At 42.4% G+C, this 15,932-nt stretch overlaps 1 protein-coding gene across 1 annotated transcript in view; it reads left to right on the top strand.

Moving 5' to 3' along the window:
• Positions 1–5,240: 5,240 nt before the first annotated feature.
• pde2a (phosphodiesterase 2A) overlaps positions 5,241–15,932 on the top strand; it is a gene marked incomplete at its 5' end in the record, with an annotated part of 130,819 nt that continues 120,127 nt past the window's right edge. The window contains 2 exons of the mRNA XM_079271566.1: positions 5,241–5,275; positions 7,366–7,442. Of these exons, the coding sequence (XP_079127692.1) occupies positions 5,241–5,275; positions 7,366–7,442 (112 nt within the window). The remainder of the gene's footprint in view (positions 5,276–7,365; positions 7,443–15,932) is intronic.

The following is a 15,932-nucleotide window of genomic DNA, read 5'->3' as shown; positions in this document are numbered from 1 at the left end:
CAGTGTGACTGACATCATTTGGCCTCCGCTGCATGCTGTGTTGCATCAGCAGACGTGGAGGCCTCTTTAATGTGAAGGTCAGGCTGAATCGGTCCAGCAATGAAAAGCATGTGTGGGTTTGAGTGCATTATGACAGACTGCCGTCATTGTCTGCTCATAAATACAGTACACCTCAAGTACGTTCACAAAATATGAGTCAACCAACAACAGCAGGACTATCAAAAAACACTGAACAACAACATTGATACGTAATGTAACTGGTATTTATTGCTGTTCAGTTTACATTTTAATACATTGCAAATATGTTTCTATTTTGTACTTTCCACTCTATGCTAACTACAAGTATTTGCTTTAAACTGGACATAACAGCAGCAAATACAGCACCAAAAAAAATGTTTTTTTCTTCCCTTATTCCATTTTCACTAAACTGTAATCCAGGAGGAAATGTGAGGGGTTCAGCCACTTCTGCATTTACAATTAGGGAGCAACCTTTTGTCTGATACAATGATGTCTGTAAACTTGGTCGATCCCTCTCGAAACAACCATTACCAGTTGTAAGGGGCTGAGGTGCCGGGTAAATGGAGGCCTCTACATTTCCAGTCCTGGTGCCCTACCCGCTCCCATGTGACACCACACCTGGAGCTGATTGACTCATGGGAGAATAAAACAAATTCAGAGTTGTCCAGGGTGAACCTTTTGTTGCATTTTGAAGGGGCGGTCTGGCTATGGCAGTTTTTTTGTTTAAAAGTGAAGGAGTTCGATTTTTGTGTTTGTAAGACTTTGGTGCTGCTGACAGTTAAATTGACCTGTTACACAGCTTTAAAGGGAAATGAAAGGGGAGAATTGTTCTGTTGATTCTGTAATTCGTCAGATTAGCATTTATATTCATTGTCGATTGCACCAATTTAAACTGTGCAATTCTTATGTCAGTGTTGAATTTATTTTTCTTCTCTACCATCCAGTGGTCTGTAAAGGGGAAATGTCACGACAACGTCACTTTTTCAGTGCTTGTGCGCGTACATTTTGGGTATCTGGTGTGCCTACAGACCCACTAACTGTGAAATAAGACAACACCGTCAGTTTTTTGTGGGCTGCCTAGCTCAGGAAACCTGTGATTTAACAAGCCATTCACATTTGGCCCTACCTATGTCCCAATTACCGTAGGCTCATAAGAATGTACCGCCACTCATCTGAGTACCTCCACAGACGGCTTGAAATCTACCTTGGCAAAGGTGCACCATGTTTTCCTAGAAAGCCAATCAGAGCAGACTGGTCTTTTCAGAATGAGGGTTTAAAGAAACTAAGCATTAAGGCGGAGTGAATACAGTTTTATTCAGACAAACAGTATTAGACAAATAATGTGTTGTCATGTTTCAAGCATGTAAACATCATCTAGTGGACAACCAAAATACAAGTACCGGTAGGTCTATGAACCTGAAAGTGTGCATGATATGTCCCCTTTAAAAGCAAACAAAACTCTGACCATCTCTACAACAGCAATGGTTTGAGTGTCTACAATGCGTATTCATCATGTACTGTACTCAAGCTATCTGTGGCATACTATTTAAACCTACTAATCATATTTACAGTCATACCTTGTGTCCTTCACTGCACCTTCTACATCCACCTGCAGTATTTAGCTGCACGAGGCATCGGTCCAGATTTGGATATTTACTCCGCCCCCCCTGCCAGAATCTGCTGCCACCCCATGTAAAACGTTCTAATCCGCCGCTGATGAGCTTCAGACAAGTTCTGCAGGTTATAATCGATTGGACGTCTTTGTTCAGTTCATATTCATTACACGTTTTATCCTTTTGGAGCCGAAACAAAATCATATCAGCCTCCGAAATCTTCGGCTGAGTTGTCAAGGAAACCAGCCAAGCAAGCGCTGATGGCATCACAGGTGTTGGTCCTGGCAGCATTTTGATTATAAAAGGCATCGCTGTCAGAGGTCATGCTGTGGTTTATTTAATGTTATACTTCGATCAGTAGGCTGTACCAACCTGCGTCAGGAGGTTTGCGCGTTTCTAAAGTAGCGTGTGCCTTTTCTTTTTAGTACATCAGTGCTGAAGCTCAGCAGCACACAACCTTCTGCCACGCCTTTTGCTCTTTGTCATTCACCGGATCCTCGAATAACTTGTCGTTTAGATTAAGATAAAGAGGCGTGAGGGATCAAAACAATCAGAGCTGCGCTGTCGTGTACTCAGAACTTATTTTGGAGGCTCATGTAGAATAAGAAATGTGACCCTGTAGTTAAAAAAAAGAAGTAAAATCTCCTTTAAAGGCAGCAACATGTGTTAATTTGAGATGGTATTGCACTTGTGTTTCCTGACGACTGTATGACACGTAACTGTGCTCATGTTCTGTTGTCTTAATTGCGGCCTACGTTGCTTATCAATGAATTCATGATCAATGAACATGATTTCACCTCAACTAAAGGGCTTTTGAGATTAAAAAACAAAGGCCAGGAGCCACTTTAATATCACCATCATGAGAATGCCTTAACAAGATGGAGGAGAGTAACAGCAGCTTGAGAGATGAGAGGGAAGGGAGTTCATCCCAAGAGACTCTGTTGGCAGTGAGCAAAATACTGACGCAGAAATCAGCCAAATGATGTTTACATAAGACCGTAAATAATTTATGCAGTCGATCATCACACGAACTCCTTCAGGTTAGCAGCCAGATGCAAATTATTGGTTTGAATTGAACGTGTTTACCGGTCAAAAGTACAGTATTTAGACTCATATGTTATGTCAACATAAAGAAATTGAAATGGCAGCAACAGACCATCTTCAAACCTAAACATCGCAACACATGGTCTGTTCATATTTGCTCCTAACACTGGCTGAAATAACAGCAGATGAGCTGCAGCACCGCTGGAAACACTGTAGGTCAAAAACAAAAATGGCAACGATGTTGCAGAAATATGCAGAAACAGAGATTATAACAGCTGATCTGTCGCCTCTGTGCCTTGAAGGCTTTCCACAACACCGATCTCCCTGGACGCTACGCTTTCATCACAGCTGGAGCGGTTTCGGATAGTTTACACTATCCCCCCAACTTGACCTTGCTTTTGTGCTCAGGGGAATAGAACTTTGAACATGTACAATTTCATGACAATTGATGCGATCAAAAGCTCCACAACAACTATAAATGGACCGTGAAGTGATTTGTCAAAAACAGTTTCTGATGTGAGTGTCTTGCAGGAGAATCTTAAATCTCAGAAAAGCCAATCATTTTACACGTTCATGAGCAGCAACATTTAAGCCCTGCATGCAGTAAACACAGACACTGCTCTCTGACTTTCAAGATGAAATGAAGAATACAGCTTCTCTAAGGTCAACGAAATCTTAAAGGAACATGACACATGCACACAGCTAAAAGGCCTGCAGTGATATATACTATGTAGCTATTTTGTTTCCTTGTTCTGGCACCAAAATGATGTTCTTCTCATCTCGCTCTATACCCTCAGTTGTTTGGACGTGGCTCCTAGGGATGTGTGTGTGTGTGTGTGAGTGTGAGTGTGTGTGGTGCTTATTATTCCCAAAGCTCCCCCTGCAGGCTGTAAATCAAAATGGAGTTGCAGCGAACTTGTGTGATCCTAAGAGGGTTTGATGGTCTGTCGTGCCATGCGGAGCATCTCTCAGCTGGATAGAATTCATCTGAACAATTTCCTTTGATACAATCCATTAGCACCTTGTCTTCAGTAACCTCCAGCTGACTTGAAAACACAGAAAAACTCTCTGTCTCACACACACGATTGTGTCTCCCCTTTCCCTGCCTTTAACAAACACAAACTGACTTTAGCGTCACACACAAACACACTCCCTGTGTCTTGCAGCACTACTTCAGTTCTGCCTCTGATTACCGCCCTCCAGCCCCTCCCTTCAAGTTTATCACCAATTACTGGTCCTCGAAGTGAAGAAAAACAAATGGAAAAAGGCCGCACTCTTTGTCCCTATGGCAACAGCTCTCCTCCTCTCCATTTCTGCACAGTCAATCAGACCACGACAGTCTAGCTGTCCTACCCCAGTCCGCCTAAAGAGGAGAGCTACAGGGAACAAATATTACCCCACAGGTTCGGTGTGCAGGCTGTTTTTATTTTGCCTTCTTTCTGCTTGTTCATTGGCCACGTCTAACTGACAAAACATGCCACAAACAGACGTGCAAAATGTCCTGTCTCCTACTAATGAGACATGAATGTTTAGCAATACTTCACTTATTCTGACTATGTATTCAGGTTTTGACTGTTGCATCGTCGAATGTTAAGAATACCAGCGTCTCTAAAGGTCAGCTAAGCTAACCGTTGGCTCCAGCTATCAATCTTCTCATCTGACTGTTAGTCTGTTTTAACCAATTACAAGCAGATCTAGATGAGTGAGGGCTAACGGTATAAAATATAAATGCCGTACTGTCTTTTTCCTCCCTGTGCTCATCTCTTATCTGCCTCCGTCTTCCCCTCCACCTGTCTGTTCGGATCTCCATTTTTTCTCCCACACTATTCTCACTCCCTCCCTTGTCGTCTGTCTTTGACTTTATCTTTCAGACTGGCCATTTCTCACCAGCAGCAGATACAGAGAAACATTTCGTGTCTGACACCCAGCTTATTTTACAGATATAATCACCATGGAGGTATACGGACTCAGGAGGAGGCGGGGGTGGGGAAGAGGAGGACTAGAGGGAGGAAGAGAAGAAATTACAGAAAGATGAAAAAGAGAGAGAGAGAGAAAGAGAGAGAATGGCAAGGTGTAGAGGTATAAAAGGGATAAGAGATGGCACAGGAGGGAGAGGAAGATGAGGAAGATTGGAAAGAAAACATGTAGGTGAGGGGTGATGAGGTGAGGAACAGTTCAAAGGTGAAGAAAGAGAAAATTGTCAATGTAAAGTAAAAACAGTGACGACCCGTGCCCTTCGCTGCCAATTTATCGTTTGTCATGTTTTCCTGTTAGGGGATCGTTTGGACCAGCTGGGCCCAGTGTTCCCAGTCTATACAGCCCTGGATTAATGACATATCTTTTATTTATTCATTCTGGTGTGTCTCATTTGTTGTGGCTTAAGAGCCGGGTCAGAACACAGTGAGGACATCGTAAAGAAACGGATGGAAAAAGAAGACGCAAAAGAGCCTGAAAGAAGCAGGCTACAGATTGATGGAAATTAGATTTTGTCATTTCAATACACCACTGTTATTTTTCAAAAGATGCCAAACCCTAACAATCAGGAAACCCCTTGAGCTGAAATCGATGGCGGGGGCGAAGGAGCAGAGGAAGAGGGAGTGGTGAGAAGGATGAAGGAAGGGCGGGCCTGAGAGACAAGTGCCAATAGTAGATTAGTCACTCTAAAAATGCTGCCGACTTGTGCATAGTCACTCACACTGTGTGTGCGTGAGTGTGCGTGTGTGTGCGTGTGTGTGGTGGAACAGGATGTTCACAAGCTGACAGACCGAGGAATTTGCCCCTTAATCACTGTACAGTTTTATTAAACCTGATTGACTTGATGAACATGCACACACACACACACACACACACACACACATGCTGCAGGGCAGATGACATCACTGTATTATATTGTAAAGGCAGCTGTGACAGTAGTGGCCTCATCACGGCAGCAGACACATTTCTCTTTTGACCCAATGGGATAACTAACTTTTCTCTTTAAACATTTTAACAGGTCATTTCTACAGGAAAGCATAAGGTTTGATTTGGGTGCTAAACTGAATACAACTAAATCCAGAATTTAAAAATCCTTTTTTCATTTTATAATGACTTTCATAGATTTGTGAGCAGCTTGTGTGTATCTTTCATCAAATGCATGTCCATGTGAGAACAACAGCGGTTGAGCCACAGTGCTTAAGAATAAGACACACAGAGGCGACGCACAGACATGGGAGGCCTCCATGCATCATCTGACTGCAGCCTAGGATCACCCCTCTGAGCACAAAACCGCATTGACTGTTCGGGGAGCGAGAGAGGAAATAGAGAGACTGTGCAGATGATGTCGCCACAGGGCCTTCAGAGTGTGTGTGTGTGTGTGTGTGTGTTTTCCGGGGCTATGCTCTCTGAGTTATGTAAGCTATTTGGGAAACGGGCTAAACTCTTTACTGCTGAAAATAACAGACTGTAACCTAAGACACACGGAGAGGCACACAGAGACACACTTACCGCAATTCATCAGACTGTCCCCATTACGATTCCCCAAACTCTATTAATGTGCGCACGACTTTTGCCTTCGTATAATCCTCTTTCCTCTCCTCATTTGACTTTTCTGCAATTTCTCCATCCTCATCTCTCTCTCCTCCAACTTCATTATTGGTTTCACTGTAATGCAGCTGATGTGGGACGCGATAGGCTTCCACTAAGCTGCAGAGACATCCGCTCTTTTTTCCAACAAATGCCACCATCTGTGTGCGACTGTCTGTGTTGCGTGTTTACGCATGTTGTGTTGCACTCAGGGGATGATTACTACTTTTATTGATACGAATGATACTATCAGAGGAAGTGTAAAATACAGAAACTATTGCTATGTTTAATATTCTAGTATTTATGTAAATGTAAACAAATCAAGATTTGGAGGTAGATTTTGGCGCTTGAACCAGAAATTGGTTCTTGGAGCACTCATACATTTCTTTTACTCTGACATACTTTTCTTGTTATACATTTTAATGAACATTGAAGGGAACCAGATTGCCATTGCCAAGGACTGCTTCTATGTATCTGTGTAATGTTTTAATGCAATGAATGTTCTTAATTGTTTGTAAATCTCCTTTTATGTGTTTTATGGGTTTTATGTGAAGCACTTTGAATTACGTTGTTGTTGAAATGTGCTTTACAAATAAACTTGCCTTGCCTTGTGACAGAAGTTAACCACAACAAGACCTTCAATAAGACTTTACTTAATTTTTTTATTTTGAGCCTCCGCGTTAATCTGCGATGTGCAAAGTGGTCTTAATCTGCAAGCATGAGATCGATTGCTTCTGTCTCCACGCACTTAGGCAATGGCGTTATTGAGTTTTAACCTTTGATTGAGTGCAACATGCTGGAAAACAATGATGGCTCTTACGTGTTCATTGTACCAGAGCAGAAAGAGCCAAAGCTCAAAGAATGACTTTGTTCTATCAGAAAAAGTCCCACTGACTGCTCAGATCTGGACTGTCAATGGATGAGTTGGGTTGGGTCTTTGGGCCAATTAGGATCCCTGAGGGCCTCTGTGCAGTTGCTTCAAATGGGCCAGCCCACAATTGCAAACTACAGAACACAACCGTATTACATCAATACATACGGAATACGGAAAAGCGGACAACTAATCAATCACTTGAGACATTTCTTTATTAACATGATGAACTCACTACAGAAGCCCCCGTTGTTCCAGGCTGGGCTATAGAGCTTCTGAGAGGGACACGCACCTGCAGTCCTGGTTGGAAAACTACAACGGTGAAGGAGCGCGTGGTAATGTCAAAGACATGGCTTTGAGAAATGTTACTTGTAACCTCATATGCACAGTCTATGCTTGTATGCATGCTAATCACAACTGTGTCCATTAGTATGGGATTTACATATTCTAGGCAAAATAATAATGTTAGTTTCTGATAATATGTGCTTGGTATGTCTAATAATCTTGTTTTCATTTGGAAACCAGACTGTATTTATAATGATTTCTCATTTTTCGGTTTGTATTGCCCGTTTTTAAATGATTTCAACAGGTAAAAAGGACTGGGCGGACTACCATCTGTCTGATATAACTGATTAAATAAATCAAGTCATTTTGAGACACAAATAACCTTATTATGAAATGACCACATGGTCAAGTATATTTGTGTATACTCCTGTGACTTCAATAAATGAAAAGTACTGAGTGTTTTCTCTTTTTTTGTTCAGAACTTAAAAGCAAAATGAATACAACAGTCTCAAGTGAACTTATAGAAAGGAAAATATATATGGTCCTGGCCAAGGGGACAGCAGAACGTAATATAAATCAAAAACCAGATGCATGCAACAGGAGAGGCGATGGATGACTTATGTACATTCCAGTGGGCGTAAGTGATACCAAACGTTTCTTTTTAAGCCATAGGGAAACTTGCCACCTGCTTTTTTTTATTCTCTTCTTTAAAAAAAAAAAACACAACATAAATGAGATTATTTCTTTTCCCAATTTGCATTTATAATGAATGCGAAGAATTGCTTTTGCTATTGCTGATAATTATATACATGGAGAATTTAGGTTCACCTACAAAAAAATCAATTTCAAAAATACATAAATTAGAAATCTGAAGGCGTGAGATGAGAGTTTGAACAATAATTCAACCACTAAATTAAATCTGTGAGGCTAAACTGACAGCAACATGGGCTGACAATACTATCATGACCGATAAATATCAGAGGTGAAAATTGACAATGTAAAGCAACTTTTATTCAACGTCCCCTCCAGTCAGGCCATACCATTAACCTGTGCACCACTCCAGAAGCAAGGGACACAATCCAACTTGATGCGCAGGTGTTGCTTGGAATCACCATAACAACACATAAGGACGGGGTTACAATCAAGTATGATGACAAGTTTTGCCCATGAGGAACGCAAGTATTGACAGGATGATTGACACGGAGATACACCAATGGGTTCATTTATTCAGGGCCTGAAGGGGGTCAAACTGGGTGAATAGAACCAGTGCTTGTTTTCTTGTTGACATGATTTAGTAAATCTAATCACATGAATTTGTCTTCATGTAAATCGTCACCACTAACAACAAATTACCACTAATGAGCTTAGAGAACCATTAAAAAAACATTTAGTGTAAAAGAGGATCAAACCTTCAAAGCCCCCCAAACACTATTGCACATGCAGACAACACGTACGTACGTGTGTGTGTGTGTGTGTGTGTGGGTGTGTTTGTGTGTGTGTGTGTGTGTGCGCATGCACTCTTTCTGAAGTGTATTAATGGAATGATAAGCACAACTGTCTCATATGATTTCCTTTAATTCATGCTGCTAAGTCAGCCAGCAGCCATCTGGTGCCCCCTGACACACACACACACACACACACACACACACACACACACACACACACACACACACACACACACACACACACACACACACACACACACACACACACACACACCAAACCAAAGGGAATGACAATCTGAGGGCATGCAGTCATAGAGAGGATATTATGACAGACCAGAGTGACCATAACTCCCAGCTGATGGAGCATTCAGACAGCTCATACTCTCTCTCTCACACACAAACACTCACGACTGCAAAGTGATGAGAAAAGCCTGGTGTCTCTTTGTCCAGTATATGTCTGCCTTCCAGGCATTTGTAAAACCATCCAAGGCTCTTGACTGCCTCTCAGGGGCTGTAAGTCCACTAAACCTGCTCAGTCCATTGAGGACAGCGAGAGAGGCATAATTCGATAAACTCAAAAGCTAGACTGTGTGTTCCTGGACATAGCGGGGCAGACCTCTGCAGGGTTCTAAGGATTTCCCTGATAATATGCTAAAGACCAGCACACTATGTGGTGCTGTGCCCAAAGAATGTTCAAGCTGAGCAAAGGGAAGGAAAAGGATGAACCCTTGAGCTGTGAAAATGATGCAAAACCGTGGCAGCGACATGCTCAGCATACGACTAACCGAGGTCAGCAGGCTCTGTGCTGACATCAAACTCAAACACTGTAGGTTTTGTTGAATAATGTTTGGCAATTCTTCCACAACAGCCTCAGAAAAGTTTCCGTTTCACTGTATGACATTGCGTTGTTCAATTTTGCCTGTGGTCTCCCTCTCCAACACAAACCAGTCAGTCAACAGTTTACATTCTAGAGACTCTTTAATCCAGAGTGACTCATGATCCTGACCAGGTAGGAGCTTCAGTGTCTCACTATTGAGAGAATCTGTGACCGTGCCTTGTGTGACTCTGATCCTCCCATCCAAAGATATATGCAAATAAAACACAATTGGCCGGTGCATAAAGAAACCCACTCGGGACACATTTAAGTTGAGTCCCGGTGACCTGCTTTGAGATTTAATCGAGCTAAATTTAGTTTAGTCTGAGGCTTGATTTGCAATTCTGCTTTTTAGGTCCTTTCTGGTAAGTTAAGCATCAAAAGTGAAATTATTAAAATATGTACACAGAAAACAGTTCACAGACAGGAGTTGTATAATGTTGCGCCAGAGCATCGCTTTCCTCAGTGTCATTTTTTCTGTGTCTGCTGACATAATGTAATTCACTCAATGTTCTCTCCAGTGTAGTTAGAGGGGTCAGAGTAATGTCTGCTCGTTTAAAGAGCATCGTTAAATATGCAGGAATCTGCTCTATGGAGGCTGATGAAATTAACTTTAACCATAATGTAATGTAGAACCAGTGTAGCTCAGCTATCTGGACAATTTTACAAATGCACGCTCAAGTGGACCAACTGTGTGTTTAGCTTCAAGCTAACTGGCCTTGAACTGGAGGAACATCCGAATGTGGAGGATGAACACTCTGAGAAGAGGTTTAATTAGTTTTGGGAAAACTCAGCCCTGGGCTGAGGATAACACTGGGCTGCAACTCTTTGCGATAAAACCGCGAAAGCTCGAGTGAAGATGGCAGCGCCCATCGGGTTTTCCAGTTAATGCTATGAGGCTTATGAGTGGTGGGAATGGCAGGATGGAAGAATGGGGCAAGGAGGAAGAGAGGGGGAGGAAGTAAAGGAGGAAGGAGAGGTATTTTGGGCTCCAGGAAGGTATTACAGCAAGCACAGCAGGGGGGAGGGAGGAGGGACGGAGGGAGGGGAGCACAGACAGAGAAAGGACGGGATTAAGATAAGGAGGGATAGATTGAAAAAAGTGAGAAATGTCTGAAAAGCATGTCTGCTCAACTGGAGAAGTTGTCTTTGCCAGCAGTCGATTTTGTATCACAACAATTCCTCACATGTAAAAAGTCGGTGCTTTGTTAGGTCCTTTGTTAGGTATGACCGTTTGTTAGTATTGCTGTTTCTTGCGCTCTGATTGGCTGTGTCACCTCCGACAGACTCCTCGACAGCTTTACGATATTTCGCATGCTAGATATTTAGAACGCTTCTGCGACGCATCGGCGAACCGCTCTGCTTGCGTCTTTGAGCAGTTCACACATAGTGCTCGAGGGTTTGAAGGATCTGGATCTGGGGCTTTTGTCCGGGAGCTCCAAAAACTGTTGGCGAGTGGAAAATCAGGGCTAAAGTCATGTAGTGTGAATGAGGCCCCTTTCATACATAAACTCATAATAGACAAATCAAACTGCTTGGAGAAAAACGTCATAGTCAATATTTTTTGTCAACAATGGATCGCGCGACTACTTGTATGTGAAAGGGGTTCCTGTTTGGAATGAAATAACAGAACATGACCATCAGAAATGTCGTTCAGCTCACTGTTTTGGCTTAATTGCAACTTTACTATTTCAGTCTCTCATCAGCGTCGTTTAGATGCAGCAGTCAGCTGTTGTCAGTGAAAAAGCAATGATAAAGTCATGCAGACAGAAAGTGTACAACTAGCTAGAGAGCATAGTGGAGCATTTAGCAGCTAAAACCCCCAAAATGTCCCTCAGGCGTTGGTGGAGACCAAAAACCGAGCTAAAAGGAGAGTTTAGACTCAGCCATGAATTCATCGGGGTTGGCCAAATGTTTTTTTTTTCTCCCCAAAATAAATGTCAGTGTAGCTGTGTATCTGCCGGGTGTGTTACTGTTTGTTTACATGTTCTCCGTATCATTTTATCAGTGATAATATGTATGTGTTTAAGCTGCCCTGCAGAAATCAGTTCATTCAGTGCACCTCACTAAAATGCGACTGTTTGTTATTTGTCAGTTTCACCAAACTGACACCATAGTAGAACAAGTGAGAGTTGAAATGGAAGAGAAGGTGCAGGGCTGTGCTGTTTGGACAAGGTAATGCAGCTTGCTTGGTATATTGTTTTCGTGACAAAATCAAGAAGATGTCTGTTTGTATTTGTTGAGAAAAGGAAGTGGACTGAGACAAGGCTGAGTGATACAAGCAATAAACACAGTGTGATTTGATCCCTCTCCAACTGAGAGAGCAGATGAATCTTTCTATGTGAAGGACAGGTAAGGACAGGAGACACGCATTTCACCAACAGCTTTCAAGACTCTTTAATTGCCCCTATCCTTTGTCACGATACCCCAATATTTACAACCATATTGTCGCTCCATATGTCTGCTGCAGGCACGAACAGCCCACGGCCATGTCGCAAAACAATTTATGTATCACAGGCTGTTGTAAGATGCCATTATCACTGATATTATGGCTCAACAGAGAGTTGTTTACCAATCAGGCCACGGGCACAGAAAGTATCATAAATAATTAAGCTTCTGTTCAGTCGGCACTTTCAAATTCCAGGAAGTATTAACGATTGGTAGATCTGGCAGCCCATGAACGTCAGCAAACACTCCAGGTTGAGGACAGAAGGTCTAATCAGGTTCTGATGTAATCAACTCAAGGAGCTGATACGGGAGCGACACTCTGGGGAACTCAATCAACTGAAGCGTGACACGGTTTCTTCTTGCTGCACAGCTTTGTTAAGTCACAACGAGAGCATTTTAGTTTCACGGTCACTAAACTTTTATATCGGCGTCAGGGGAGTTGTTTTGTCTTGCTCTTCTCTTGTCTGATTCACAGACCTTGATTAGACCTTGCTGCGGGACCCTGATGACGAGCACCGATTCTGGTAGTGATATTGATCCCACTGAACCATAAACTGAATCACATCTCGCGCTCTGTCTGGCTTTTTATTGCCAGATTAAAACATAATACATGTCACTTTTTGATTCAGGCTCAGCGGGATGTAATGTCCCTTAACTGTCGTCTTATGTAACAAAGAAATTGGTTTTTAATAGGGGAACGCCTGCTGAGGGCTCAAATGAATAGGTTGCTTCAGTTTCTATCACATATCATGAGCATAGCTGTGGCTGGCCGCTTTGCTCATTAGTCTCATCTCATCTACGGCAGCAGCTCCACTCAGTGTGTTTGAGTAGAGACTGGAACAACAGGAACTTCACCTCTCATAAAAATAAGCTTCACTGCACTTTATTGCGGCGCGCTGGTCAAACACTGCTGTCACATTACAGCTGCTGCCTCTTACCGACTGTATGGACAGTGTGTTCGTTTTCTCCCATGATAAGCTTTTTCGATGAAAATATTCGATTTCTTCCACAGAAAGTATTTTTCGAAAAACTAGGCTTTCCATTCCTTACAATAAAGTTGGGATTATATCCCTTTCAGTTCAGTAAATAAATTTTTTTTTAAAAGCTGCTGTCATTAATTTATTGATGCTCGATGAGCGCACTTAAAAAAAAAAAGGAAACTGGTAAAAATACTTTCTCCAGCTGGTGTTTAGTGTCCATTGCAGACATTTCTTTGACCTGAGTCTCAGCGGAGGAGGTGTCAGTGCCCACATTGACCGATCTGAATCTGGGATTCTCAGTTGGATCTGTATGTCAACGCATCAGATGTGACATGTATCCACACACACACACACACACGCACACACACTCTCAAACCTGACATGGCAATAATAAGGTTCACATACTCTCTCATGCTGCTGCTGCAGCTCTCCTGACGCTTCCCTTCTCCTCACTTACTCATCCTCTCCCAACCCTCCCTGTCACACTCTCTTATTCTCTGTCGCTCTCTCTGTCTTGTCCTTCCTCGTAATTGGCAGCTCCTCCTGCGAGGTGACCGAAGATGCTCAGGGCTTCTCTGACACATCGCATTGTCCCTCTGTGTTTTCTAAATTAGTGCTACGTGATAAGAGAAAGAAGAAAAATGTCATCTTGGTTCCTAAATTGCCTTCTTTTTAAAATACTTTTTTGACAAGTTTGAACGTGACGTTTGAACACAATCTACATCAACAACTGTTGCTAGATACATAAAGAACTATGGGGATGGACAGAGATGCTGGGATGAATTTACATCGGCACAACAGATCTAATTTTTGGACTCCCTCTGGTCTTTCTCTTTTACAGTGAGATAGTCTGGCTTAAATCTGTTTTGTATCTGTTTAGACAGTGATGTGGAGCTCATCCATTCTTTTTGTCACACAATTGATCAAATAAAGGACCTGTAATATAATCAAATGTAACCCACATGTAGAGATGCATACCACATGTACACCAAAACAAAAAAACATGTTTACAAAATGTAGTTGAAGCATATGCCAGTCTAAACACTGTAACAGTTGTTTTGTATGTTTATACTGAGTGGTAGGGTCAGGACTACTACAATGGGTCACAAGATGATTAATGGGATGGTAAAAAAAGAAAAGTAAACATTCAGCACAGTCTGGAAACTTGAGATAAGTAATCCACCGCAGTAACGAACCACCAGGAGGCCCATTGCCATCCCTCCTTATCTAGGTGCTGGTTTTACCTCTGAGCCCAGGAGACCTCTGAACTTTCTGTCAGAGATATTGCTGTTTAACGATCTGCTGTACGACACTGTAAGCTGCTTTGCTGTGCAACATTTGTTCAGTGTGTTGTAAATCGGACTTTTACACAGCAGGCATTTTGACATGTAATTGATAGCGTTCATCATATTTGCCTGTTCAAGAGTCTTGTGCATATTGGCCCCTTAATACATGTATGTCTTACTGAGACACATAATGGAATGGACACATTACTAAGTTAGTTGCACTGTAGTGTTTAACTTTTATTTGCCTATGAAGTCCATTTTAAAGGCAATATTCAATCTTGGTCTCTTGAATAATGAAATAGTAGCAGTATAGAGAGAACACAGACACAGAGACGTATTACTCTATAAAGTCAGAGGAAAATATAAAGGTGCAATTTGTAATCCAAATGTGTTGCCCCACCACCAAAGCACAATTAAAGATCATCATGCTGTACAGTGCTACATGGATTAACACCATGAATCCAAAATATATGGAGGCCCCTGAACATGCACACAGGTGTTTGCAGTTACGTCTGATTGGCTGATCATGTTGGCGCTAGGTGGTATGAATGTCCTGCGATCACCAATCATTAACTTCTAATAATGACAGAGATTATGATTACGAACAGAAACAACAAATCAGTGTTAGAAGAGTGTCAGAGCTGTCAATCAATCACAGTCTGCACATACTCTCACAGTCGTGAGTAGAGGTCTAATCAGGCAGACATAATTGAGAAAGCCTGTGGAGGTGGACCGTGGCTGCAGGCTACCGGGGTTTTCATATTTTCAGATGCTTTGTTCATATACAATACTGATTTTCTATGTGTCTTACGTGAATGTGTTGTCCAAAAATCCTTACTGGCTCTTAAGAATGTAAAACACCTGACATCTGAAGCCACTTGGGGATATTTAAAGGCCTTGAATGTCAACAAACATGTTAAAGGCTCCTGTTTCACGATAGGCATTGCTCTTGAAGTGAATCCCTGTAGCTTGCTTATGTGTGTGTGTGTGTGTGTGTGTGTGTGTGTGTAGGCTACGGGGAAGGCCATATAAGGCAGAAGATCTGTGTTGGACCTTGAGACCTGTGTCCCGTTATAGACACACTGGAGTCTCGTGCAACATGTGGTTTGATCGTGAAAGCCTGCCAGCTCGAGTCGATAAGATCCCCTTTGTTTTGGAATAGAAAGGAAAGAAGTTCAAGTCGTGTCCTGCAGAGCGACAGTATATATGCAGCACGAAGAAGAAGACGTATGCGTGTAGTGGCAGTTGTGTCAAAATGCGCAGCTGGTGTGTGAAGATACACCGTGAAAGTTGAATTTTCACAACACGACTTTCATTTTCACGGATGACTTGGTGGTCATGGGAGAGCAGGCATGACCCGAGGGAGATTGTTTGTCAGCGCACGCTCAGCTCCGGTTTGACTGACGCACCTTTTGACTGTTGATGTGTCCATGTGGCGTAGCGCGTTAAAGTTCCGGCTGACCGCTCTCTCTCTCGCGCTACCTCTCTCTCTCTCCCTCCCTCGCTC

Source organism: Melanostigma gelatinosum (assembly GCF_949748355.1).
Source record: "Melanostigma gelatinosum genome assembly, chromosome: 7".
Classification (NCBI taxonomy): domain Eukaryota; kingdom Metazoa; phylum Chordata; class Actinopteri; order Perciformes; family Zoarcidae; genus Melanostigma; species Melanostigma gelatinosum.
The sequence above is the reverse complement of the archived record's forward strand: the minus strand, read 5'-3'. Positions and strand labels throughout refer to the sequence as shown.